General features: G+C 39.5%; 1 protein-coding gene across 2 annotated transcripts in view; it reads right to left on the minus strand.

Moving 5' to 3' along the window:
* The window catches only part of znf407 (zinc finger protein 407), a 163162-nt gene extending 152513 nt beyond the window's left edge, over window positions 1-10649 (minus strand). The window contains exons 1-3 of one of the 2 annotated variants that reach the window (XM_059339677.1): window positions 10559-10649; window positions 7981-8718; window positions 5442-7703 (exon numbers count right to left, since the gene is read on the minus strand). In XM_059339677.1, the coding sequence (XP_059195660.1) occupies window positions 5442-7703; window positions 7981-8653 (2935 nt within the window). In that variant the 5' untranslated portion in view covers window positions 8654-8718; window positions 10559-10649. Of the gene's footprint in view, window positions 1-5441; window positions 7704-7980; window positions 9554-10558 lie in introns of those variants that run through there. The other variant, XM_059339679.1, reaches the window with a different exon arrangement.
* Window positions 10650-22191: the final 11542 nt, after the last annotated feature.

The raw sequence follows: 22191 nt of genomic DNA on the forward strand, positions 1-22191 counted from the left end.
CGATAATTTCATATAGATAAATGTCTGCTTTGTTAGGTTTCTTTCTGCAGTTAGCATTGTTCACACCGTTTACACAGCAAGCACTGTATAAGTTATCATAATCTGTCACACACAAGGTTACAGATATCCAGTCAAAATTCCTCTTTATCGTCACATTATTTTCAACTACTGCACCCTGCCTGTTTTTACGATACAGTAAGTGAATGAGAACATAGTTAATGCAGTGCCACATGATCTTATATGAGGGAAATTCACCTGTGCACCTCAGCACAAACATAAAAAAATAAAAAAATACTGTGACTGCAAGCTAGAGTATGAAGGGCAACTTTGGGTATGTCTGCTTAACTGTGGTATAGTGCTGTAATGTAAAAGGCCAAGAAAATCTTTTAAATAGTTTAAAACAAATCGAACCATGCCCTCTTCCTTCGGATACAAAAGGAAGTACAGCAGTTGTTAACACTGGGACTTATTGTTTTTCAAAAACCAATAAGCACCAAAGTATCTAAATATATACTCTACAACTATGTGACTGTCATAATCCTGAAGAGAAGACAGGATGTACAGTAAGTCTTTTCTGTCCTGGGATCCACCTTCCTGTAATTTCATTGTGTTTCACTGTCTCTAATTTCTTTCCATTCGCAATCTGAATGTCCTTGTAATGGTGCTGAAGAAACTCCTTTAACTTAACATTCCATTTGCCATCCAACCCATTCCAATGCAAATCATGTGCCCAGATATGTGCAAAATTCCAAAATCCTCATAAACATTCTTGCGCATCTGGGCATTCATGACCATCTCTGGGCTGTGGGTTCATGGTCTGCAGAAAAATGTCTGTAAAGAGATTAGTGGTTGATGATTTTCATGAAGTTGCTATAGAGATATGAGCAAGGGGCAGCCTCCTGGTCTTAAAAAGTGAAGCCAAGGCAGAAGAGCCTTAAATCTGCATTTTTCTTAAAGGGCCAGCAGGGGGCGACTCCACTGGCAGCAAATAACAAGTCAGTTGTCCATGTGAAAAAGAACCTACTTCTCAATAGATTTTCTCAATCACTAGTTTCAAGTCTTCTTCAATACTGCATGATGTTCATTTTGTTAATAATGCTCATGCCATATTTCATATATTTATGTTAATTGTAACATTTGGTCACCTAAAATTATCTTGTTCTTTATTTGGTTGTATTTAACGACACTGTTAATAATCAGCTGTTCATTTTAATTTACAGACAGACCTTGCTAACCATGCTAACAAGCTAGCACTAGCTGGTAACTCAGTATCCTCCTCCCCAGCTGCATATGCTCATCTAAATGGGTCACTTCTGGCTCCAAAAAAAAAAATAGACGACACTCAAAATGCCAAACTCCAACCTTTAAAACCATAGTCAACAAAGCAATGAGTGACAGTCACTGCAACAACTGCTTTTATATGGTCTATGGGTAAGAGTGGATTTCCCATTCAGCAATAACGGCAAATGTGAGGAAAATTGTGGCTCTGCACACCTTGAAGAAGAGCCGCAGGCCAGTGTCCATGGGGCACAGCAGGGAAAACTGCTCTTGCGGTGGGAGTGAAAAAAAGCCACTGTTCAAAGATCTGGTCACCGCATTTATCACTGGTGTTTACACTCTCTGCCATCCTCAGGAGAGTCTGTTGGAAAGCTTGTTGTCCTCATCAAGTTTGGCCAGCTCCCACCCCAGCTCCCCAACAGTTCTCCTGAGAGAGGAGTTGTCCTCCAGAGTATTCTTTGTGGTCGTGTGCCAGCGCATCCAAAGACTTGTGAAGCCTGGAGAGTTCCCTCTGGGTACACAGTTTCACCAGACCCTCTACTGCCTACCGTACATGGTGACCACTGCAGCACGAGGCAATGGCATGGAAAAAAAAACAGCAATTACATCCAGAGCTGTTAATATTTCAGTCTTGGTCCAATACACTTTCTCTTTTCACTTTGGATCTGCTTTGAACTTTTCAAAAACATACTTTTTCAAAAATTCCATGCACATATTAGTTTGAAGGTGAGTGATGGGGATAGTTATTTTTCATCCTTTAAAACTCCTTTGGAACTGTATTAACATTATGTATGCTCCTATTGCCCACTTTGACCTCCCCCATTTGTCCCTGGATCAGGTTGCAAATGGTCTTTGACTTGTACTACATGTTACAAGTGCCATCCACTTTAAATTTGACACAGGTCCTCCGTCATCAAGGTGTCTCTGGGAACGATATTGCTTTCAATGGAGATTTTAATGTCCTATGACTCCTTATATCTATTCAATGATAGGAACCGGCCAGAACTCCGCCACCGGAGCATTAGAAGTAAGTTTATAGCTTTGCATCCACTGCACTACTGGCAAGTATGTCCAAAATCCCGAACTATCCCTTTAAACGTGCTTTTAAATGCTTCTTTATTTGACAGAATATCAAATTCTGTAAATTTTCGGTATTAAAATAAACCTGCGTGTTTGAAAGTTCTATGTGTTTTACAGTTTAAGTTATTTCTACAAACAAATATCAAATCCTGCGTGCAAACTTGCATTCATGGCATGTATGTCCATTAACTTTAAGGCTCAGTCCGAGGTCAGACAGCTCACTCCAGTGAAAAAGTGACCAATTTACCTCAAAATGCAAATTCCAGCTGTATCCTCATTGGCAAAATGCAAGCATGTGTACACGTTTCCTTTAAGGGACAAATTGACAAATCTGTGTGCAGCCTCCCACTACCGTCTCCTGATTTCACTGATTAATCAAGTGAATAAAAACTAGGTCTTAATTAAAAGGATCTGGACGTGCTCCCAGCCCAGAAACTGGCAGACCCCCACCGTGCAGCTCCACAGCCTCACAAACAAACTCTCAGAATAAATGACCACCATATAAAAGGTGAATAATTCACTGTAATGAGGGAACTTAGCAATAATAACAACTGGCATATGTTGTCAAAATGAAGAGAAATAGGTGCCTTCTACAAATAAGAACTGCATAAATGAAAGTAATCTCATAAACAAGAGCATAACTCAATCGAATAAAAAGAGGTAAACCTAAAAAACAAAACAAAGTATTCATCATTTGAAACCTCAGAATGTGCCCTTGACTTGTAGCCATCTGTTGGGACCTCAGTGTCACAGCTTTCATTTTCTTAAGTAACACTAAGTAAGTGACCTCAAAACTCAAGAATTATGACACAGGGTAAAATTATGAATACATATAGACTATTCGTTAATAAGAAGAAAGTGGTGGCTCGACATTAATCTTCAGGATTTTAACCTCCAATAGTTACAGCTTAAAGCAATCAGATTTTTAGCATTAAGCAATCTGACTTTGGGCACACAAGGTGACATGTGCATACATACTACATACAAGGACAAAACACGTTTCTTAAAAAGGAAATTATTCCTCTGCCTTGCACATACACTGGTTATTGCTTTGATACTACTGAAGTAAAAGGCGATCAAAATATTTTATTGCAGCAGATTTTTAGCCCACTGCATTTATAGGCATATGATGACATAATGGAGTGAAATCAGCACACTGTTTTAAGTACTTCACCAGTATTCAGCAAGGACACCCACAAAATATTATCTCTGGGTTTTCAAACTAAAGCTACAATACCTACACAAACCATCCACTGTCACTAAGTCTGATTTTATCTCCCATACAACAAACACTTCACACACACATACAATAATGTACAGCCATGGGAAGCACAGAGCATGGACTTCAATTAAAGTCCCATTAAAGTTTGGGCTGAAAGGGGGATGAACCATAGCAGGCAGAGAAGGGCATTTATTGATGGCGCCCTCACATCTCGTTCCTGCATTAAGTTGATTTTAAAAGCAATTAATACACATGGTCAGGGAAAAGTAATGGAGCGCCCTATATTCTTAACCTGCCGGACATTTCCCAGCTGAAGCCCTGACCAACGCAGCCCTGCTTTGCATTATAAATGACAAGATAAATCTTAATGGATTGAGGATAATCAGCTAGCCATGAAGGCTGACATATACACACGTTCACTCGGCGTACAAGCGCTCACACACATATACACAAACATGGACGTACAGACACAAGGGAAATTAAAGGCTTTGAATACGTCTGCATTGATTATTTTAAATTATTAGCCCACCTCTCTTTGGACCTCCAATGCTTTTAGCCTAAGCTTTAACACATTTACAGAGACTTATTGACTATAATTACAACTGAGTCTTGGTAATGGACACATCAATTATGAGTCGCACATGTCTCTGACCAAGCGTTGCTCAGGGAATCCCAATCTGGGGTCCATTAGCGTCTCTCTTGCTGGTCTGAAGCTCAATCAGTCTTTACCTTCACCTCTACTGAAGCAGCTATTACCTGGCTGCAGTAGATAGTAGCCTTAACATTAGCTTGAGCTGCCAAAGAAGAGGATGAGTCTCCCCACTCAATGCAGTTGTATCTCAAAACAAAGGCTGATAATAGCTAATAGCTGAGCAGCTACACAAAGAGGTTATTGTTATGAGTAAAAGTTAAACCTTAACTTTTACTAATAACAATAACCTCTTTGTGTAAAGTACTCATCAGGCATTAAAAGACCTCATATCAGTCCTAGGAGGATCCAGAATTATTTCAGCAACTGTAACGTTTCACTTAATAGTATAATATGTGAGCTTTAAGCATGTCTAAAAACATATATGTTGTTGACTTGTGTACATAGATTATCACATATGTTTCTTACAATGTGCATACCCAAAATAATTAATAATTTTAAGCAAGGACATGCTCATTATAGCACCATATCCTGCCAATGGCGTCACAGCCCTCTTTCGCAAGCATCAGCAGTATGGTTGTCTGCCAGAAGTTGTCATAAATTTACTTTTTTAGATGTCTGAATTTTAAGTTATCAGAGAAACAAGCTGAGCTAAGGTTAGCAACAGCTGGGTTCTATACCCTCTGCCAACATGGTGAACAGCATCAGAAAAACACTGATTCTTACGTTGAAACTGATTTATTCAGTGTTTTATACTGGTGTAAATCAATGGGTGCACTTGTTTTCGAGGAGAACTCTGCGGATAATTCACAACCCCGTGAATACTAAAGGAATTCTGATTAAGAGAACCTTAGCCACAGAACATTTCTTATGGCACATTTAAGCATATGTTGTTGTTTTTTTCTGATCAAAATCTTATTTCTAGGACAAATAAGTTTAGGAATTGCATCATAATATATTGAAAATGTGTGATACCAAGTTACAAATTCTAATATTTGCAGGTAGATACGATAAAAGGCAATATAAGCACCTTCCTAATACTTTGTCATGTAGTGTTTTTAGTGGAGGGTACATCAAATGAGGGATAATAGCTTTTACCTGATTTTTACACAGCATACTTTCTGCATTGGTGTATGTGTATTGTGTATATATGTGTGAGGTACAGAAAGTAAGAAGGGAAAAACGATGAATAAATAGAAGCAGGAAACATACCTGTGTGTGTGCGAATGTGTGCCAGAAAGGCCATGGAGTTGCTGCTCTTGCACACCTTGCCACAATATTTACACACGCTGCCTTGGTTCTCCTCGCGCTCGCGGTTGATCTGCTCAGTGTCCTCAAGCACGTACTTGTTGACCTCCCTCAGAAGCTCCTCATGTTTCTCCTTGATGTGGATAAACAGGTCGTGCTCTGATTCAAATCGGTCTGTGCATTTCACGCACTTGAAGCTCGCGCCTCCTTCGGGCAGCTCCTCCACGCTGTTCTGCTCGTTGCGGAGGTGGGCGGCACTGGTCAGGTGCTGGTGCAGGTTGCTCTCAGTGTAGAACGACTTGCCGCACACCAAGCAGTGAAAATGCTTCTCCTTGGACGGATGCTTCATAGAGATGTGGACGTTGAGGCCGCTTATGCCATCGGCCATGAAGCCGCAGTCCTCGCAGCGTATGCGAGAGCTGCTTCCTTTGGCTTCCTCTCTCACCTTCAGTTCTTTGCGCTGGAGCTTCTTGACATATTCAGAATTGGCCGACTGGACGCCAGGGGTCACTGGTGTTCCTCCAGTCAGACATATCACAGCAGCTTCGCCCTCCAGAGCCAGACCTTCCTGCAGGTCCTGCTCCTGCTCAGCGAGGGCCTTCATGGATACAATGCAGGCATCAAAGGGAAGGGCTTTGGACATTTGTGTGTCTGCAGCATTGTCACTTTTTGCTTCTAAAATCATCTCATTTGCATTTAAGTGTTCTTCATCTGCTTCTTTAAGCACTTTCTCCTGACTATCTTGCTGTGCAGACTGATCCACTGCAGGCTCAAGTTCTGCTGGAACCTGCTCGGGTTCACACACTTCTGTAAGCCCAACTGTCTCAATGGTTGGATCTTTTTCTCTGCTACTGGAAGATGTTGTACTCTCTGCTTGCTTGTTGTCTCCACTGCCAGCTGCACCAGCCTCAGCCTCATCAGACTCTGTGGTGACATTGGGTGTAGCTGTATTCTGATTTTCCATAGCTTGGCTGTCATCAGTACAGGAGTCAGACTCTTCTGTGGGGCTGAGAGGTTCACATTCAAGGTCAGAGTTTGCCCCCACATGCTCAATGACCTCCTTCAGCTTCAATGGGTGTTCCAGAGCTTTTTGTCCCTCGCTACCTAGTGGTTCCAGATATTTCTGGCTCTTCTGTTTGTGCTTCTCCGTGTTGGCGTGGCGAGTCATTTCCCTGCTGGTTACAGCATAGTAGCTGCATGCTAGACAGACATATTCATAATCTTTGGTGTGCATTCTCTTGACGTGAAGATGGAGCGAAGGGATTGACTGAGCTACAAAATCGCAATGGCTGCAAGCATTTACAGAGTCATATTTACTTTTTTTCTGGCTTGTGTCTGGCTGAGTTTGCTCTTCTGCGATGTGTTCGTTGGAGGCTGCGTTGTCAGATTCTGGCTCTTTGTCGGTGATCTGTGAGGCTGCGTTTGGTTCCGGGGCTTGTGTAGTTGTGGCTTCCTGCTGTGATGCACTTGTGTGATTGTTGATTGGGTTCTTATTTGCGCACTCTTGTGCACGTCTAACGTGTTTCTTTGTGAAACAGTGACGATCCATGTCTCCTTTGGTCACACAGCTGTAGTTGCACAGAGTGCAGCTGTAGCCATACTCCTTGCTGTGTTTGCGGCGGACATGGACACTGAGGTTTGTAGCGTTGGACACTACCAGGCCACAGTATCCACAGGTGGTTGTGGACCCATTCTTTGGTCTTCCTCTTTTCTTTTTGGGAGATTCAAGCTCTGAATCTTCCTCCTCAACCAACGCAGATTTGGCACCCTCCACTGCCTCTTCAGTTTCTTGATCACCTTCTGTCGATGTAGCTACCCCTTCTGTACCAGACACATCAGCTATATCATCTATATTAGCACCAGCATTGTCTCTGCGTACACACTCCACATAGGTATCATAGGAGGAAGATTCTGAGGAAGATTCTGTGCTTTTCTCCTCTTTCTGCTTCTGCATGTGACTATCTGAGGAAAGGTGATTATCCATCCACTCAGATGTGGCTGAAAAGAAATCACACACTTTGCAGCGGTACCACTCCTGGTTCTGGTGTTTGACTCGAACGTGGCTCTCCAGGAATGCAGGGGTGCTAACCCTAAAATCACAGATTTTGCATTTGAGCTGGAACCTGCTAAATGCACGTTTAGGTGCCACTCGAGTGGGAATGTCCTTCAGAGTGCTGCCAGGATCTTCAGCTTGCTTTTCTTCTTCCATGTTCTCATCTGCTTCAACTGAAAGACATTTCAAAGACACACTTATTCGAGTCTCCTTTCAACCAATTAAAGAAAAAAAACAGTTAAAAAAATGTGATAGTGAACAAGAAGAAGTACAAAAAGAAAGAAATACATTTGATATTATTAAATGCTAAGGATTTCAATATTTCTATCAATATTTTTGATGGGAAATTTCTTCTTCAAATATAGACCAAATTATCAAACAACTTTAGAACAACATGTACTCAGTGTGAGGCTCAATTTGAACACTGAATGAACTGGAGTATATACTCACATGTGTATGGGGTGTCTTTGGTGTGGTATCTCTGAATATGCACAACTAAAGGGGATTTGTCCCTAAACTCTTGTCCACAGTAGTTGCAGGAATGGATCACCTTCGGTTTGGGGGTTCGCTTGCTTACTCTTCTCTCCTGTGTAGGGATCACCTCCTCTTGATCTGCCTGCTGTTTGTCTAATGTAGTTTGATTTTTAGTTAAACTGTTTGTGTTCGTGGCATTATCACTGGCAGCTGATTTCAACACATCAAGATCAGATTCCTGGTTTTGTTTAACTCCAGTAGAAGTTTCTGTCTCCATGTCTGATTCCTGTTGGATTTCAGCTTGATTCCTGTCAGGGATATTCCCCCTTTTTTCAGCTGGCTTTGCAGTTCTATTGGTATACTTTGACTTCTTTCCATGCTTTCTTGCATAGTGAATCTTCAGTGATCTTGGACATTTGGCTGAGAAGCCACAAACAGTGCAGAGGCTATCCCCATCTTCAGGTACAGAGGCTGGATGCAGCCTCTCAACGAGTTCCTCATCTGCTTCATTGGGCTTGGCAGTCCTACTGGGCGAGTCGCTCGTTGTTTCCTCCGTTACCCCATCATCTGGCTGCGCCTTCTCACTGGTGTCATAATCAGGCACTTTGTCCTCAACAGCTTCCTTTCCTGATATCAGTGTTTTATCCATTTCATATCCTGCAATAATCGTGTAACAGTAAAGTTGATTGGTATCATCAAAGGTGGATCAATCTCCTGCAAAGAAAAAAAAGAACTTATGCTAGGCATTTCAAAAAACTTGGGCCATTGTTAAAAACATTAATAAAAACAGAATGCAATGATTTGCAGATCTAATCAAATTTAATTTTCTTACTGATAAACTTTTGTTCTTTGCAAATATATAAATGCATAATGATTTGATGCATTATGTTGGCATTAATGTTTCACACAGGGTCCCAACTTTTTTGGAATTATGGTTGTAGTCTAAACAAGCTCCACTATAAGTTTAAACACAAGTAAATGACGCCATCTAGTGCTTCAATGCACACATTGTTTGGTAAAAACATGCCAGCATGAGAGTTGGCTGTTGCTGCTTATTTGAATGAAAAACAAGTCAACTTAAGTCACAGTAATTTAATGGTCCATACATATGACATTGCTGACTTGAGAATAATTAATAAATACTTGTGGACATGATTCCATAGAGCTACAGTCATTGCCACAGTTAGACCAAGAAAAAGTACTTAAAGGATAGCTTTTTAACTGTATATGCAGCATTTTTCTTTTTGCAAGGTGCATGTTCAAACTGATGTATGAGTCTTATTTTGCTTGTGTTTTACTAATTTACAGCTTCCTTAACCACTATATTACTCATTGTTTCGTTTTGTTTTTTAAAATATGGGGGTCAAAATATGTCTCAGCCCCTATTTCACAATCCTCGTTTAAATTAAGGTTATTTTAATATATATAAAACGTTATACACAACTTTTATCCACACTTCATCCATTGTATTAGTAAGGATTTGAGTAAAATGTATAACGCATATTATCCTTCACCTTGATTTACGCGTGTAGTGGCTCGTGCCAAGCTTCAGTCTATTGATACTTGCAAAAGTAAATTTAAGTTACATAAAAAAGTGATGTTCGGGCTTCACGGGAGTTCAGTTACCAACTTTTACAACGTACTCACGAAGCTCACTACCGCCATCCACAGAGTATTTTGGTGAAACATGACTACAGGATTAACAGGAGAACACCATATGAAGTTGAAATTTGTTTATTTGGTCGCTCCCGTTACGTTCATGTAATGCAGAAATTAGTGATTTGTGTGTTGATTACTGAGGGACTTAATACGCGTTTCACTTATTGTTGTTGAACATGTTTCTAGTTCTTCCATGGGGAAATCAGCCTTACGTCCCCTCTAACGTTACAGAGCAGAGAACTGACAGCATCTGGGTGAATGGCAATGGTGTCTGAATAATGTCTCTGCCTCTGGCACAACCGCGGCATCGTTTAAGACTTGGAACATCGCATGGTCATATTGTTAACTTGCTAGATAAATTACCAGCAGTTTCACTTGTAAGTATCCGATACTAGCTTAAGTTAGCCGAACATGTTTTAGACTGCGCGTTGTAAACTGTAACGACACCGCAAAACGTCCATTGCCGCTGTGTGAAGCACTGCGTAAGAACTATTTTCATGCCGTAATTGACTCTTGCACCTGCAAAAATGCCAGGTGAAGTTGTTGTAGATACTGCTCAGTGATGGGATACTGTTGCTGGCTACTGCGGCTAAGCATGCTAACAAGCTAAATGTTTCTTCAACTGTATTTTGACATACGGGCAGCACATCCAATTAAATTGCTCCATCAACCGTGTCGGCCAATCATAGAGGGACAAAGGCGGGTCTTATATCGCTCCATGGCTGGGAAAACGACGGCAGCACAGAGGCCCAAAAAGGAGGCTAACATCGACCTCTGAAACATGCACTACATTGTAAAACCAGGCTTGAAAACACCGCAGAGATTCGTCTGTCGCTTTAGTAAAAACAACTCAAGTAATTATTAGGCAATACAGTCAACCGTCAACAGAACTTACCTCTTGTTATACGACTGTTTCCACTGTCCGCGCTTTTTGCTGCTAGACACAAATGGCGTACCGTAGCATGAGCCATGCGTCATACGTCACAGGAGAAGGCGGCCTTGCTGCTGCCCGCGACTACTCTTTTTTTCCTCCATCAGCTGATTTGGTCACTTGATGCATTCTGGTTTCATGGGGAAAACGATAAACTACAAATACAGTAAAGGCAACACATTGAAATTAGTGGCATTTCAGTTGTTGGATAAAGCCAAGACACCAGTGGTGGAAATATGAAAGAGTTAATTGTTGCTGCTCATTAATGTTACTCTTACAATACACTACAGTGATGTATTTAAGCTAATTTTTAACACTATAGCAAAGCAGATGACGATATGCAAGGATATGAAATGGATTTTGTACGTTATAGTTTCAATGAAAACATAATTTACTGCTCTCGAAATTAGGTATTTTTTCCTATTTTTTAAGATGAGGTGAAAAGAAACAACATCTTAATATATGTATAGTACATTTTGTTGCATTTCTGGAGTATTTGTTAGATCTAAATACAAATATGTAACTATTTACTATATATATATACATATATAGATATAAATATATATATATATATATATATATATACACACACACACCACTGTTCAAAATGATTTTTTTTAATCTTTGGTGATGTATTGTTCCATTTTGAAAGTATTTAATTAAAAAAAGAAAATATTTATTTTCGTCAATTTTAACTTAATAAAGAAGGAAAATTCTTAACACTTAATAGTGCTCTTTAATAATGTAAATGCTTTTGCTTCACACAGAGGCATTTCTTTTACATTTCTGAACTGTTATGGAAATATAACAAAAATACTTTCAATCAACCCTGTTGTATTCATTTGAAGTTTATTTAGCATGTGGCCTATCCAGAGATGGGGTATATTATTTTCTCAAATGGTCAGCCCGTGATGAATCACCACTTCCATTTGACATCCAGTGTTAGCTTTATGGAAAGACTGAAGATGGATTAATGCACGGGCATTAATTGATTAAGTAGTCTGACAGGTCAGGAGGTGATAAATGATACCTCCTGCAATGAATACACAGTTTACTTTGCAATAATTTTCTTTAATTCATCACAGTCAAAATTATATGACATGGATGGTTGGAAACACATACCCCCTCCTCCCTCGTCCCCCATTTTTCATTTGGATTCATCATTCATTTTTCTCCATTAGTTGTCTATTAAAAGAGAGGAGGCTGGCTTTGGTGGACACAGCCTCAGTGTCCTCTCTTTTTAGCCCTTGTGCTTCTTGTAAAGTTTTGCTGCGGGTTATTTACAGATCAATGGAGAAAAAAGAATAAATAGTATTTATTTAAAGACATTACTGGTTCAAAATATTTATTTCCTGCCTTGTCAGAACTTTCATTCTTTCTCTGAAGCAGAGTGTATATTTTAGTCTGTTTCTCTAAATTCAAGACTATTCCTAAAGTCCCAACATTGATCCACAGTTAAAAGGAGCTCACTTTCCCTAAATTGTCACATTTTATTACACCTATTAATCTATGAATTTATATCTTAGTTGCTATTTAAGCAGACCAGTTCAGCATCACACTTTTGTTACTTTTAGTAAATAATAAAACAAGTTCTAATATCCACAGTCACAATACAAAGTTATATGGTAGTAGTCATTCTGTAATATATGTCAACCCAGGCTTATACATCAGATGTACAGATAAGAGCCATAACCCCTCTTCCAGCATTGCATTGCAAAAATGATCTTGAAAACAAATAGTGTGAAATATTGATATTTTAGCATTTTGTCAAAAAGATAATGAAGATACCAAGTAAAAACAATGGTTACTCATAAACACCGCATGTACATTTGCATTTATATGTATTAAATCAAAATCAAAAATTACTTTATTTATCCCCAAGGGGAAATTCAGTTAGTCTGGTAGAATCTCTGGAATAATGAGACAGCCTGATGGCTGTAGGAGCGAAGGATCTTTTGTATCTCTCTGTCCTGCAGTCCTGAGAGGAGCTGTCCACTGCTGTTTTTTGGTCCATAAAGGTTTTGTGTAGTGGATGATCCGGGTATTTCAGGATGGAACATCTTGACAGTGCATCTCTCCACCACCTCCTCCAGTGTGTCCAACCTGGCTCCAACCACAGAACCAGCTCTTTTGACCAGGCTGTCCAACTGTAACTCTAAGTGATGATCCATAAAATAAAGAAATAAGGAAAAACTGAAACACAATAAAAGTCATCATCCTGGGGGAAAAAAAAAAATGAAAAAAAATATATTTATGTTGGAGACCCTGCACTCGTGGTCTGCCCTGGCCGCCCACACAGGTGTTTTAAATGTGTTGCCTAATTAGTCCTCTTCTCAGGACTGTGGGCCTGTGCAGGCTGTGTTTGATAGGCCTTCTTTGTCATAGTACCAAAAGCACAGGTGTTACTAATAATATAAGCGATGGCCTCCTTACTTTCAAGTGCAAGCCGTGACAGGGAGCTGACTTTTCACAATACTAAATACCAAGCAGTTTAATGGAATTCAGCCATCGTTAATTTTATGTTTTGACATGTCCTTCTGCTTCAGTGACATGTCAGAATGTCTTGTGTGAAAAGGCCTATTGACATCTCCCTGACTTTAGTTTTATTGGGCACCAAGAGCTAGAATAAAATTACACCTTGATTGTTTTTATTGTGAGGAGTTTGGTTACCTTGAGTTACTTTAAAGTGAGCCGTTTTAATCAACCAGAATAACTTAAAACACCTGTGTGACCACTGAGCTATGGCAAAGACCCAGTGTGTGATATTTTCAATCAAACCTTAAAAACATGCTTATATGCAGTATACAGTAAAACAATCACTGGAACAGTATTATACTGTATGGGCAATTGGCAGCAGTGCCACCATTACTGTTGCAGCTGCAGGTTTTCTCTTGCCACAATTCACCATTAAAAAAAGAAACTATCCAGGGGTTTTAGTTTGGCTGCACTTTGCCGCAGAATCCAATGGCCCCAGCTTCACATAGACATTGTATGACAGCATGCTGCTTGCCGCACTTTGCTACTGCTCTGTGTGTTTTCCAAATAAGATGTTATTCAATTGGAAGAAGCTTGTAGGCAACATTATTATTTATAGAATTGACCTTGTTATCTGATGTTCTCACTTCATATGCCCATATGAAGTGAGTTTCCTGTACTTTAGTCTGCTGAACCACAATTGCAGTAGTGCCTTCATGCCAGAGGTGGGACCAAGTCTTTTGAAAGTCACAAGTAAGTCACAAGTCCTTGCACTTAGGTCGCATATGAAGTCTCACATCAAGATAAGCAAGTCCTAAGACAAGTCTCAAGTCCTACACTTTAAATGCAATGCATGTAGATGTTAGTTAATCTTGCCCTGAGTTCTTCAGCTGTACAACTTTCTCCAGACTATAGGACTGACTTAAACCCACCAGAGGGAGCAATCAGCACATTTATTACACTACAATTTTGAGCCCCAGCTGCACAGTGTGTGTGTGTGTGTGTGTGTGTGTGTGTGTGTGTAGCCATGGCAACCAACCCGAGACACATCTCACAAAAAACAGTTTGCTGAAAGACAAGACTCTTGCCAGAAGGTGATAATGCTGTAATAGTGTTTCAGGGAATAGAAGTAAAGAAAGAGAAATTACTGCACACTGATACCAAGTAAGGACCTATTCAGTCAGAATTTACAGAACCAGCCAACATTACACTTTAAATAGAATTCTTTTTACAGAGGGTTTACAGGAACAGCCTTCTTATAGTTTCCCTTTCAAATAAAGGGTTAGACATGTAGGGTGAACAAATAATCTGTGGAAAATACACCTACTGCTTTATCCATTAATAAAAAACACATTGCTTTCATAATGGTTATCGGTTAAAGTTGTGACTTATGTAGTTGTAACGGGTTAACTAAATTCTTGCACTTGCTAACACCAGATGTACTATTTCCCATAGCAGCGTTAAGGAAGCCAGAGGCATGGTAGTAACCATGACAACTGATCATGTAGTACCTAATAGTGTTGCTACTATGAAGCTGGCTCCCTGCAATGGGGGTCAAGTGTTGTATCAATATCTGAAGCGTTTTAATTTAAAGGTTGTAGGTTTAGAAATAGGAATTGGTGGCAGAGGAAATCCAACCACTACATGCTCATTGCAGCTAGTCCTGCCAACTGTACAGTGGCAAAAAGAACAAGTCTGCACATGCAGCTTTTTCCCACCCTCCATATACACTAATGCAGTGTGAGAATACACCCCCCTCCCTATTTTTCCTATATTATCGTACCAGCAGCTGTTTTAAGACCATGAGGTCACAGCAGCCCCAGAATGCATCACCTCACTGTGTAAACACAGAGCCGTGTTTAAAGGTAAGTCTCAGAATGGGGAGCAGTGATGTTTGGGTTTGAGGGTTTCAAGGACACACACTGCGAAACGTTTTGGCTTTGATTTAGTCTAAAAGAGAATGTTTGAAAATCTACAGGGTATCAGTGACACACAACCCTACAGGGCCACAATATGTAGGTATTCCAAAGACTAAGTGACACAGCTGATGCTTCCCTAGTGGTGAACTAATGTACATGCCCTGTTATCATCCTTTAGTTTTATTTGCTAGCTTGTGTACTGTTTTATTTTAATTCACTTCTGTTCTCAGTTATGGTCTGCTCCTGTCTACCTGTACATTTTCCAATCTGTAGTAAACCTGCATCTCAAATGGATGACATGTGCAGTTACATTCCTTCAGACTAGCTTCACTAATCCCTGTCACTCAAGTTGTGACATTTCCCGCTACAGATCTGTGCCAGACCAGTGCTGAGACACAGATCAGGTTTCTGTTGGATCTAAATGAAGCTGCCTTTCTATGTTCAGATCCGTGAGCTCAAGAAGTGTGTCGGATTAGAGTAAAATTGGACAAAGGGGAAGGGAGGATGAGAAAGTTATTCCAAGGGCCCTATATTACACCTGGCGCAAAGCAGCACAAGCACGCATTGCAACTCTCTTGTTTTAGACAGACGCATTTGTCAGGGTTTTTTACACCCAGTGCCTATTTGTGTAAGTAGCCAATGTACCTACACCCATCTGCAAACCCATAAGCGTTTTGGTCTTAAAATGTGTGGTCAGTAGAAAGCAATTGACCAACTACAAAGTGGTCTAAAGTCAGTGGTGTAGTATTTTGCTGCAATTTACAGTGCACAATTTTCAGTAAGATGCCTCTACATAGGCAAGTTTAAAACCTGCATACTTTTTTTTCAACTTGTTATACACTTGTCACTCCACACTCCACCTTCTCAGTTAAATAGGTTATCATGCTATTGTTCATATAGAAGTGGTTGATGGGACAGAGGATTGGGAGAAGGCGGAGACAGAAAACTGCTGAATCTGACATTTGGAAGGGAATGGCTTAAAGGGGGATTGGTGTTGAAACTCATCCAAAACACACCAATGATTAATTAAAAGACTTAATACCTTTCCACCAAAGTGGAGTTAGACACATCCTAAATGCACTTTAGACATTGTGCTATAGATTGATTGAATAGGCTCCAGTGTCTGCTATGAGAACTACCCCGTTTCTACAATGACCCATTTCTGTTCCAGCATTTTTTTTCTAGGCTAAACATGGAAGAAATTAATATTAAAATTAAGGCATCAGAAGGGTGACCAAGTATTGAGTCGTACTTCGTGTTCGGTGCTCACTGGGAGTGCCTGGGTTGAGACAGCCTGATGATGAATTCAAGGGGAGCTCCTTGGTTTTCTGGCATCAAACACACAAACACATGCAAGCCACACAGCTGCGGGACACTTTTTCTCCAGGGTCTCTCTCTCACTCTCTTACACCCCAGACACCCCCTTCCCTCCCTTTCCGAAATCTCCATCTTTTCCTAGAAGCATTACCTCACACCACATTAGGCAGCATCAGAGGTATCACCTGGGGACCGCATTTGTGTGTGTGTGTTTGAACTCTGTATCTATGTGTCTGTGTTTAAGTGAAAGGGAAAGCAAGAGGGAGGGAAACTGTCCCTGAGACATCTCTGTTTAAATGGGCCATTTAAACAGCTTTGGGTGGAGCACAGCAGACTTAATCCTTTTTTCTCTCTGAATTCAGCTCACTTCTCCAGCTACTTGCAAAGCCATAAAAAACATGTCGCCTTTCTTTTGTATTTGGTATTTTGGTATACACATAAGGTGTTGCCCTTTATCAGATGTTTCACATTCATGGTTAGAGATATTTGTCTCTCTCAAAGTGGACAGACAACTTTACAACAAAGCTCAGGCATAAGCCATATGACAAAATAAGGGAAAGTGTGATAAGATAGGTTTTTACCATCATGTAACGTTTGTTTGTTCACTGGATCATCAGCACCCAACTATTCTTAATGCATTAATAAGCTAGGCATCTGCTTTATTATTACTTTGGTTTACTACTCATATATTCTGTAGTGCAGTGATTCTCAAAGTGGGTCCCAGTAATCTTTGGCACAATACCAGGGGGTCAGTGAAAAGTTTTCATGTATTCATTTAAATCTTATTTATCTATTACAAAAGACTTCATAGTTCAACAAATAATATTGTAATTTTTAAATCTAAAACAAATTCATAGATTATGTTCGCATTTAACTAAATTTATATTTGTTTAAATAATCAGAATCTGCGTTTTATTTAGCCCACATATACACTACGAGTGAAATGATTAAATTCAATTGACACTTTTTTTTATTTGCCTTTGATATTTTGTTTGTACTTGCAGTTAATTGAATTGATGTTAACTGAATTGTGTTATAAGTATTCTACGTGCAAATGCTGCAAATAATTGAATACATATCTAACATTTTGTGTTGTTTTTTTTTCACATAAAAACGAAAGGTACGTCAAATGATTCCAAGGAAAATACATGAGTGGGTCCCACTATATAATCTGTCTCGTAAGGGGTCATTAGCCAAAAACAATAGAGAACCTCGGCTGTGTATGAATACTATGACAGTAAAGAGCAAAAATTAAGGGTGTATCTTGGCCACGTTTAAATTATTGTGATTTTGCTGATAGTAACCTAAACGACGAGTTAGAGTTAATTGTACAGGAGAGGCTGCTGTTAAGAAAACCATAAAATACAGAGAGCATAACTCAGCACGTTTTGACTGTTGCTGGTCATCTAAACATCCTCGAGGCTGAGGCTTGTGAGAGTGACTGTGTATAACATCAGTCAAACAGCTGTGATTTAAATCTCAGTGCCTCCCCAGGCCCACCCAAAGAGACAGGAGAAATTAGACAAGAGAGTGGTTTCTTTTAACATCCCTTATTATGTGCTTATCATAATCTTCTCCTTGCAGCGTCACCAAACTCTTATTGTCTCTATCTTAGTCTGCTTTTGCTTTGTTTGGCTGGGTATCCCTGCTTTATTCAGTAGGCGCCTTTCTGCATCAGCAACCCCACTGTGCCAATGCTGTGGTGTCATTGAAATGAATGAGTGCGCTGTGTTTTTTTTTCATACACTGCTAGGTCAGTCAGCCTCATTAATGTTAAAGTACAGCTGAGGCTGACATGGGTTCAGTCAATAGTTTTAGTGGTGTCCTGTAGTGGCAGTTCTGGATGTGTTGCTGCCTGAAGCAAACTCTAATTAAGGCCCCCAACAGGGCTCCTATCATGTTTAGGGTGTTAAAAGTAGCCATGGAGATGAGTTAACTCTAGCTTCTTTTTAGCAATTCAGCAGTTCCTGTTTGCACTGTAACTATGGATGTGCAAACAGCTATGAGTGGATCACCCCCAGGCCATCGCGACGCCCCAGAGTGCTGTTTCTCTAAGCGGATATATGGACATTTATTCCTGATTCATATTGCTGTATCTGTGCACAACCCTGCCGCTATCATGGGATAAAAAGGGACTAAAAACAGATGAGTATAGTCATTGCCAATGTTTGATAATCAGTGAGTACCTCTACGGATCGACATGCAGTTCATAACTTTAATGTCCCACCATTACTAATGTTTTTCTTGGTCACACACTGCAGTTCTAAACTTGAGTGTTATCCAGCGCTCCTGTCCGAGATGTGACGTCCCCACCTAGCTTTGAATGTTTTTCTTTTTTTTTTACAGGTCCGTGTCATAGCACTGAGGGGTGTGTGTGTGCGCACGTGTGTGAGGGTGATTATGGTGTCATGACGTCTGCTGGTGTTAGGGCTGAACCCGAGAAACTGTTCAGACACAGAAACCCCTACAACGGCCCTTCCCAAACACACACAAATACACACTTGCCCGCTTCCTTCACTTCCACACACGCATGAAAGAGGACTCACACTTCACAAGCACGTTCACACACACTCTCACACACGTGATTAGCAATAAATGGGTTAAGGGAGACCGCAGTCCCTCGACAGCTGATGTTTGGAGAGCTTTCTGAGAGTAACAGCCCCACATCAGACTCAAAGCAGCTAGCTGACAGACTATGACTCAGTGTATATGTATTTACATTTCAGATGTGTGTGTGTATAAGCAGTGTATATGTCACTGATATTGAGTCTATGTGCAAGAAGACAGCTTTTATGACTTGAAATAAACTGAGGAATATGAATTCATGAGAAATAGTTGAAAAATATTGATGCCACTCTCATGTCTTTACAGGACTATAAACTTGAAGCTACCACCAGCAGCTAGCTTAGCTTAGGGGGGGGGGGACGACCTTTGGTCACACCCAGACTAACATGTTTCCAGTCTTTGTGCTAAACTACGCTAACAGGTAGCTTCATAGTTAGCATACAGATGAGAGAGGATTCAATCTCGTCAAGATTTTGGAAAGGAAGAAATAATCTGGCAATGAAAATAGAGGACTGTATTAAGAAATATATATACAATGTACTCTACATACAAACAATACATATTTAGACAATACAATCACATTGCAGGTTGTTCTTTTTCACTGTTCTTACGAAAAAAAAGTACAATACAGTATGTGTCGACATTCTCTATTAGTAAGATCCACAGGACATTCCTCAGGACTTTTCCTCAAAAAGAAACACAAAGCATGACTCATTTACATTAATCTTCACAGATGCTCGATTTTTGAGGTTCTTTAGAAAGAATTATCTGTGGTTAGTCCCAATGCTGCGTTCAGGAAATCTAACAAATCAGTTTATGAGTCATAAAACTCAAATTCTTGCAGATCTGAAATTTCACAGTATGTGCTACTCCACATAGTATAGTATAGTATAGTATAGTATAGTATAGTATGATATAGTATAGTATAGTATAGTATAGTATAGTATAGTATAGTATAGTATAGTATAGTATAGTATAGTATGATATAGTATACTATAGTATAGTATAGTATGATATAGTATAGTATAGTATAGTATAGTATAGTATAGCATAGTATAGTATAGTATAGTATAGTATTGTATAGTACAGTTGAGTAGCCTACATTTGTTTAGATTAGTATAGTACAGTAGAGTAGAGAAGACAGGTTTGCAAGCATTTTATGAGATTTGGAAAGAAGCAATGAAAACCACCAAAAAACAGTTAAAGAAGCAAAAATATAATTTTCAAATTTAATTTTAATTAATCATTCTAACCCCAAAGTTTTATTTAAGGTTCTTAATTCAATCATCACCCCCTCTCCTTGTCATTTTACTGATCCATCACAAGAGACATGTGAGAGGTTTTTAAACGTTTTTAATAACAAAGTCACTGAGATCAGGAAACAAATAGCCCCTTTTGACACTGTACTCTATTTTAGCAGATATATTAATAATTATTTTAATAGTTTTAACATGTTTCACTATCCGTTTTAAATTATATTATATCCAACATGAAGCCAACCACTTCAGCCTTGATTTTATCCCAACCAAATTTCTTAAAGAAGTTATTGACACAGTTGGACCCAGTATTTTAACAATTGTAAAGAGTTCTCTCACAGAAGGCATTGTTCCATCTGCTTTTAAACATTCTGTGGTCCAACCTCTTAAAGAAACCAAACCTTGATCCCTCAGTTTTTTAACATTTTTAGGTCTATTTCTAAACTCCTGTTTTTATCTAAAGTTTTAGAAAAAAAATAGTTTCTTCCCAACTTTTAGCATTTATGTGTCAAAACAACATATTTGAGAAATTTCAATCTGGTTTTTGAGCCTTACACAGCACAGAAACTGCCCTCCTGAAAGTAACCAATGACCTCTTTTTAGCAGCCGACAGGGGGGAGAGTGCTATTTTAATTCTTTTAGATTTAAGTGCAGCCTTCAACACTGTCGACTATGCCATTTTAATTGAACGCCTTAGGAACTGGGTTGGCATCAGAGACACTGCACTTGGTTGGTATTATTCGTATCTTTTAGACAGAACCTTTGCGGTCTCCATAGGTAATTTTACCTCCTCTAAAACTCGCATTACCTGTGATGTCAATCTTAGGGTTATATTTTATTTTCAATTTATATGCTCTCTCTAGGACACATTATCCAGCGCCATAATGTGTCCTTCCATTGCTACGCAGATGACACACAGATATACCTTCCCCTGAGACCATCTGATCCTGGAAGCCTTGCTGCTGTGTTTGATTGTCTTAAGGATATCAACCGTTGGATGGCCCAAAACTTTCTTCATCTCAATAACTCCAATACTGAAATCTTACTGTTCAGTCCTCCATACACAATTAGCCAATTCCAAAATCATCTCGGTCCACTACCCACCAACAACACAAAGTCCTCCGCCAAAAATCTGGGAGTCACATTCAACTCAAGCCTTACTTTTGACCCACACATCAGAAAAGTTGTCCAGTCCTTTTTTTTTCATTCGTCAAACCTGTTGTTACCCTCTGACCTGGAAAAAGTCATTCATACTCTCATATTCTCCCATTTATATTACTGCAACTCCCTCCTCTCCGGCATCTCCCAAAAATCCCTTTCTCGCCTCCAACTGGTTCAGAACGCAACAGCTCGGCTTCTTACCCATTTTAACAGATGACATCATATCACCCCGATTTTAGCTTCTTTGCACTGGCTCCCTGTACGTTTTAGGATTGATTTAAAGATTTTACTGATCACTTTTAAAGCTCTTTTAGGTCTGGCTCTTAGCTATTTAACAGAATCACTAATTCCATACAAGCCGACCCGGGTCCTTAGGTCCTCGGGTGGCACCCTAAAAACCTAAAAAACCAAAGGTGACCGGGCATTCTCCACCAGAGCACCCCAACTTTGGAATGGGCTGCCCGAGGAGATAAGGCGCGCAGAGTCAGTAACTAATTTCAAATCACTTCTTAAAACCCACTTTTATAGATTTGCTTTTATGTAATGTTTTCTATCTTACCACTTACCACTCCTTTTTACTTCTTCCCTTTTTTACTTGTCCCTGCTCTGTCTCTTATTGTTTTTCTTTTAATGTAAGAAATGTTTTTAGCCTTATGGCATCATTCTCGTTGTGATTAACTGCTCTCTGTCGAAGCACTTTGTAAACTGCTGTTTTTAAAAGGTGCTATAAAGATAAAGTTATTAGTATTATTATTGTTGTTATTATTATTGTTGTTGTTGTTATTATTATTATTTTTTTATTATAGTAGAGTAGGCTACAGTAGTATAGTATAGTATAGTACAGTATATTACAGAAGAGTAGGCTACAGTAGTATAGTATAGTATAGTATAGTATAGTACAAAA

Source organism: Centropristis striata, chromosome 8 (assembly GCF_030273125.1).
Source record: "Centropristis striata isolate RG_2023a ecotype Rhode Island chromosome 8, C.striata_1.0, whole genome shotgun sequence".
NCBI lineage: Eukaryota > Metazoa > Chordata > Actinopteri > Perciformes > Serranidae > Centropristis > Centropristis striata.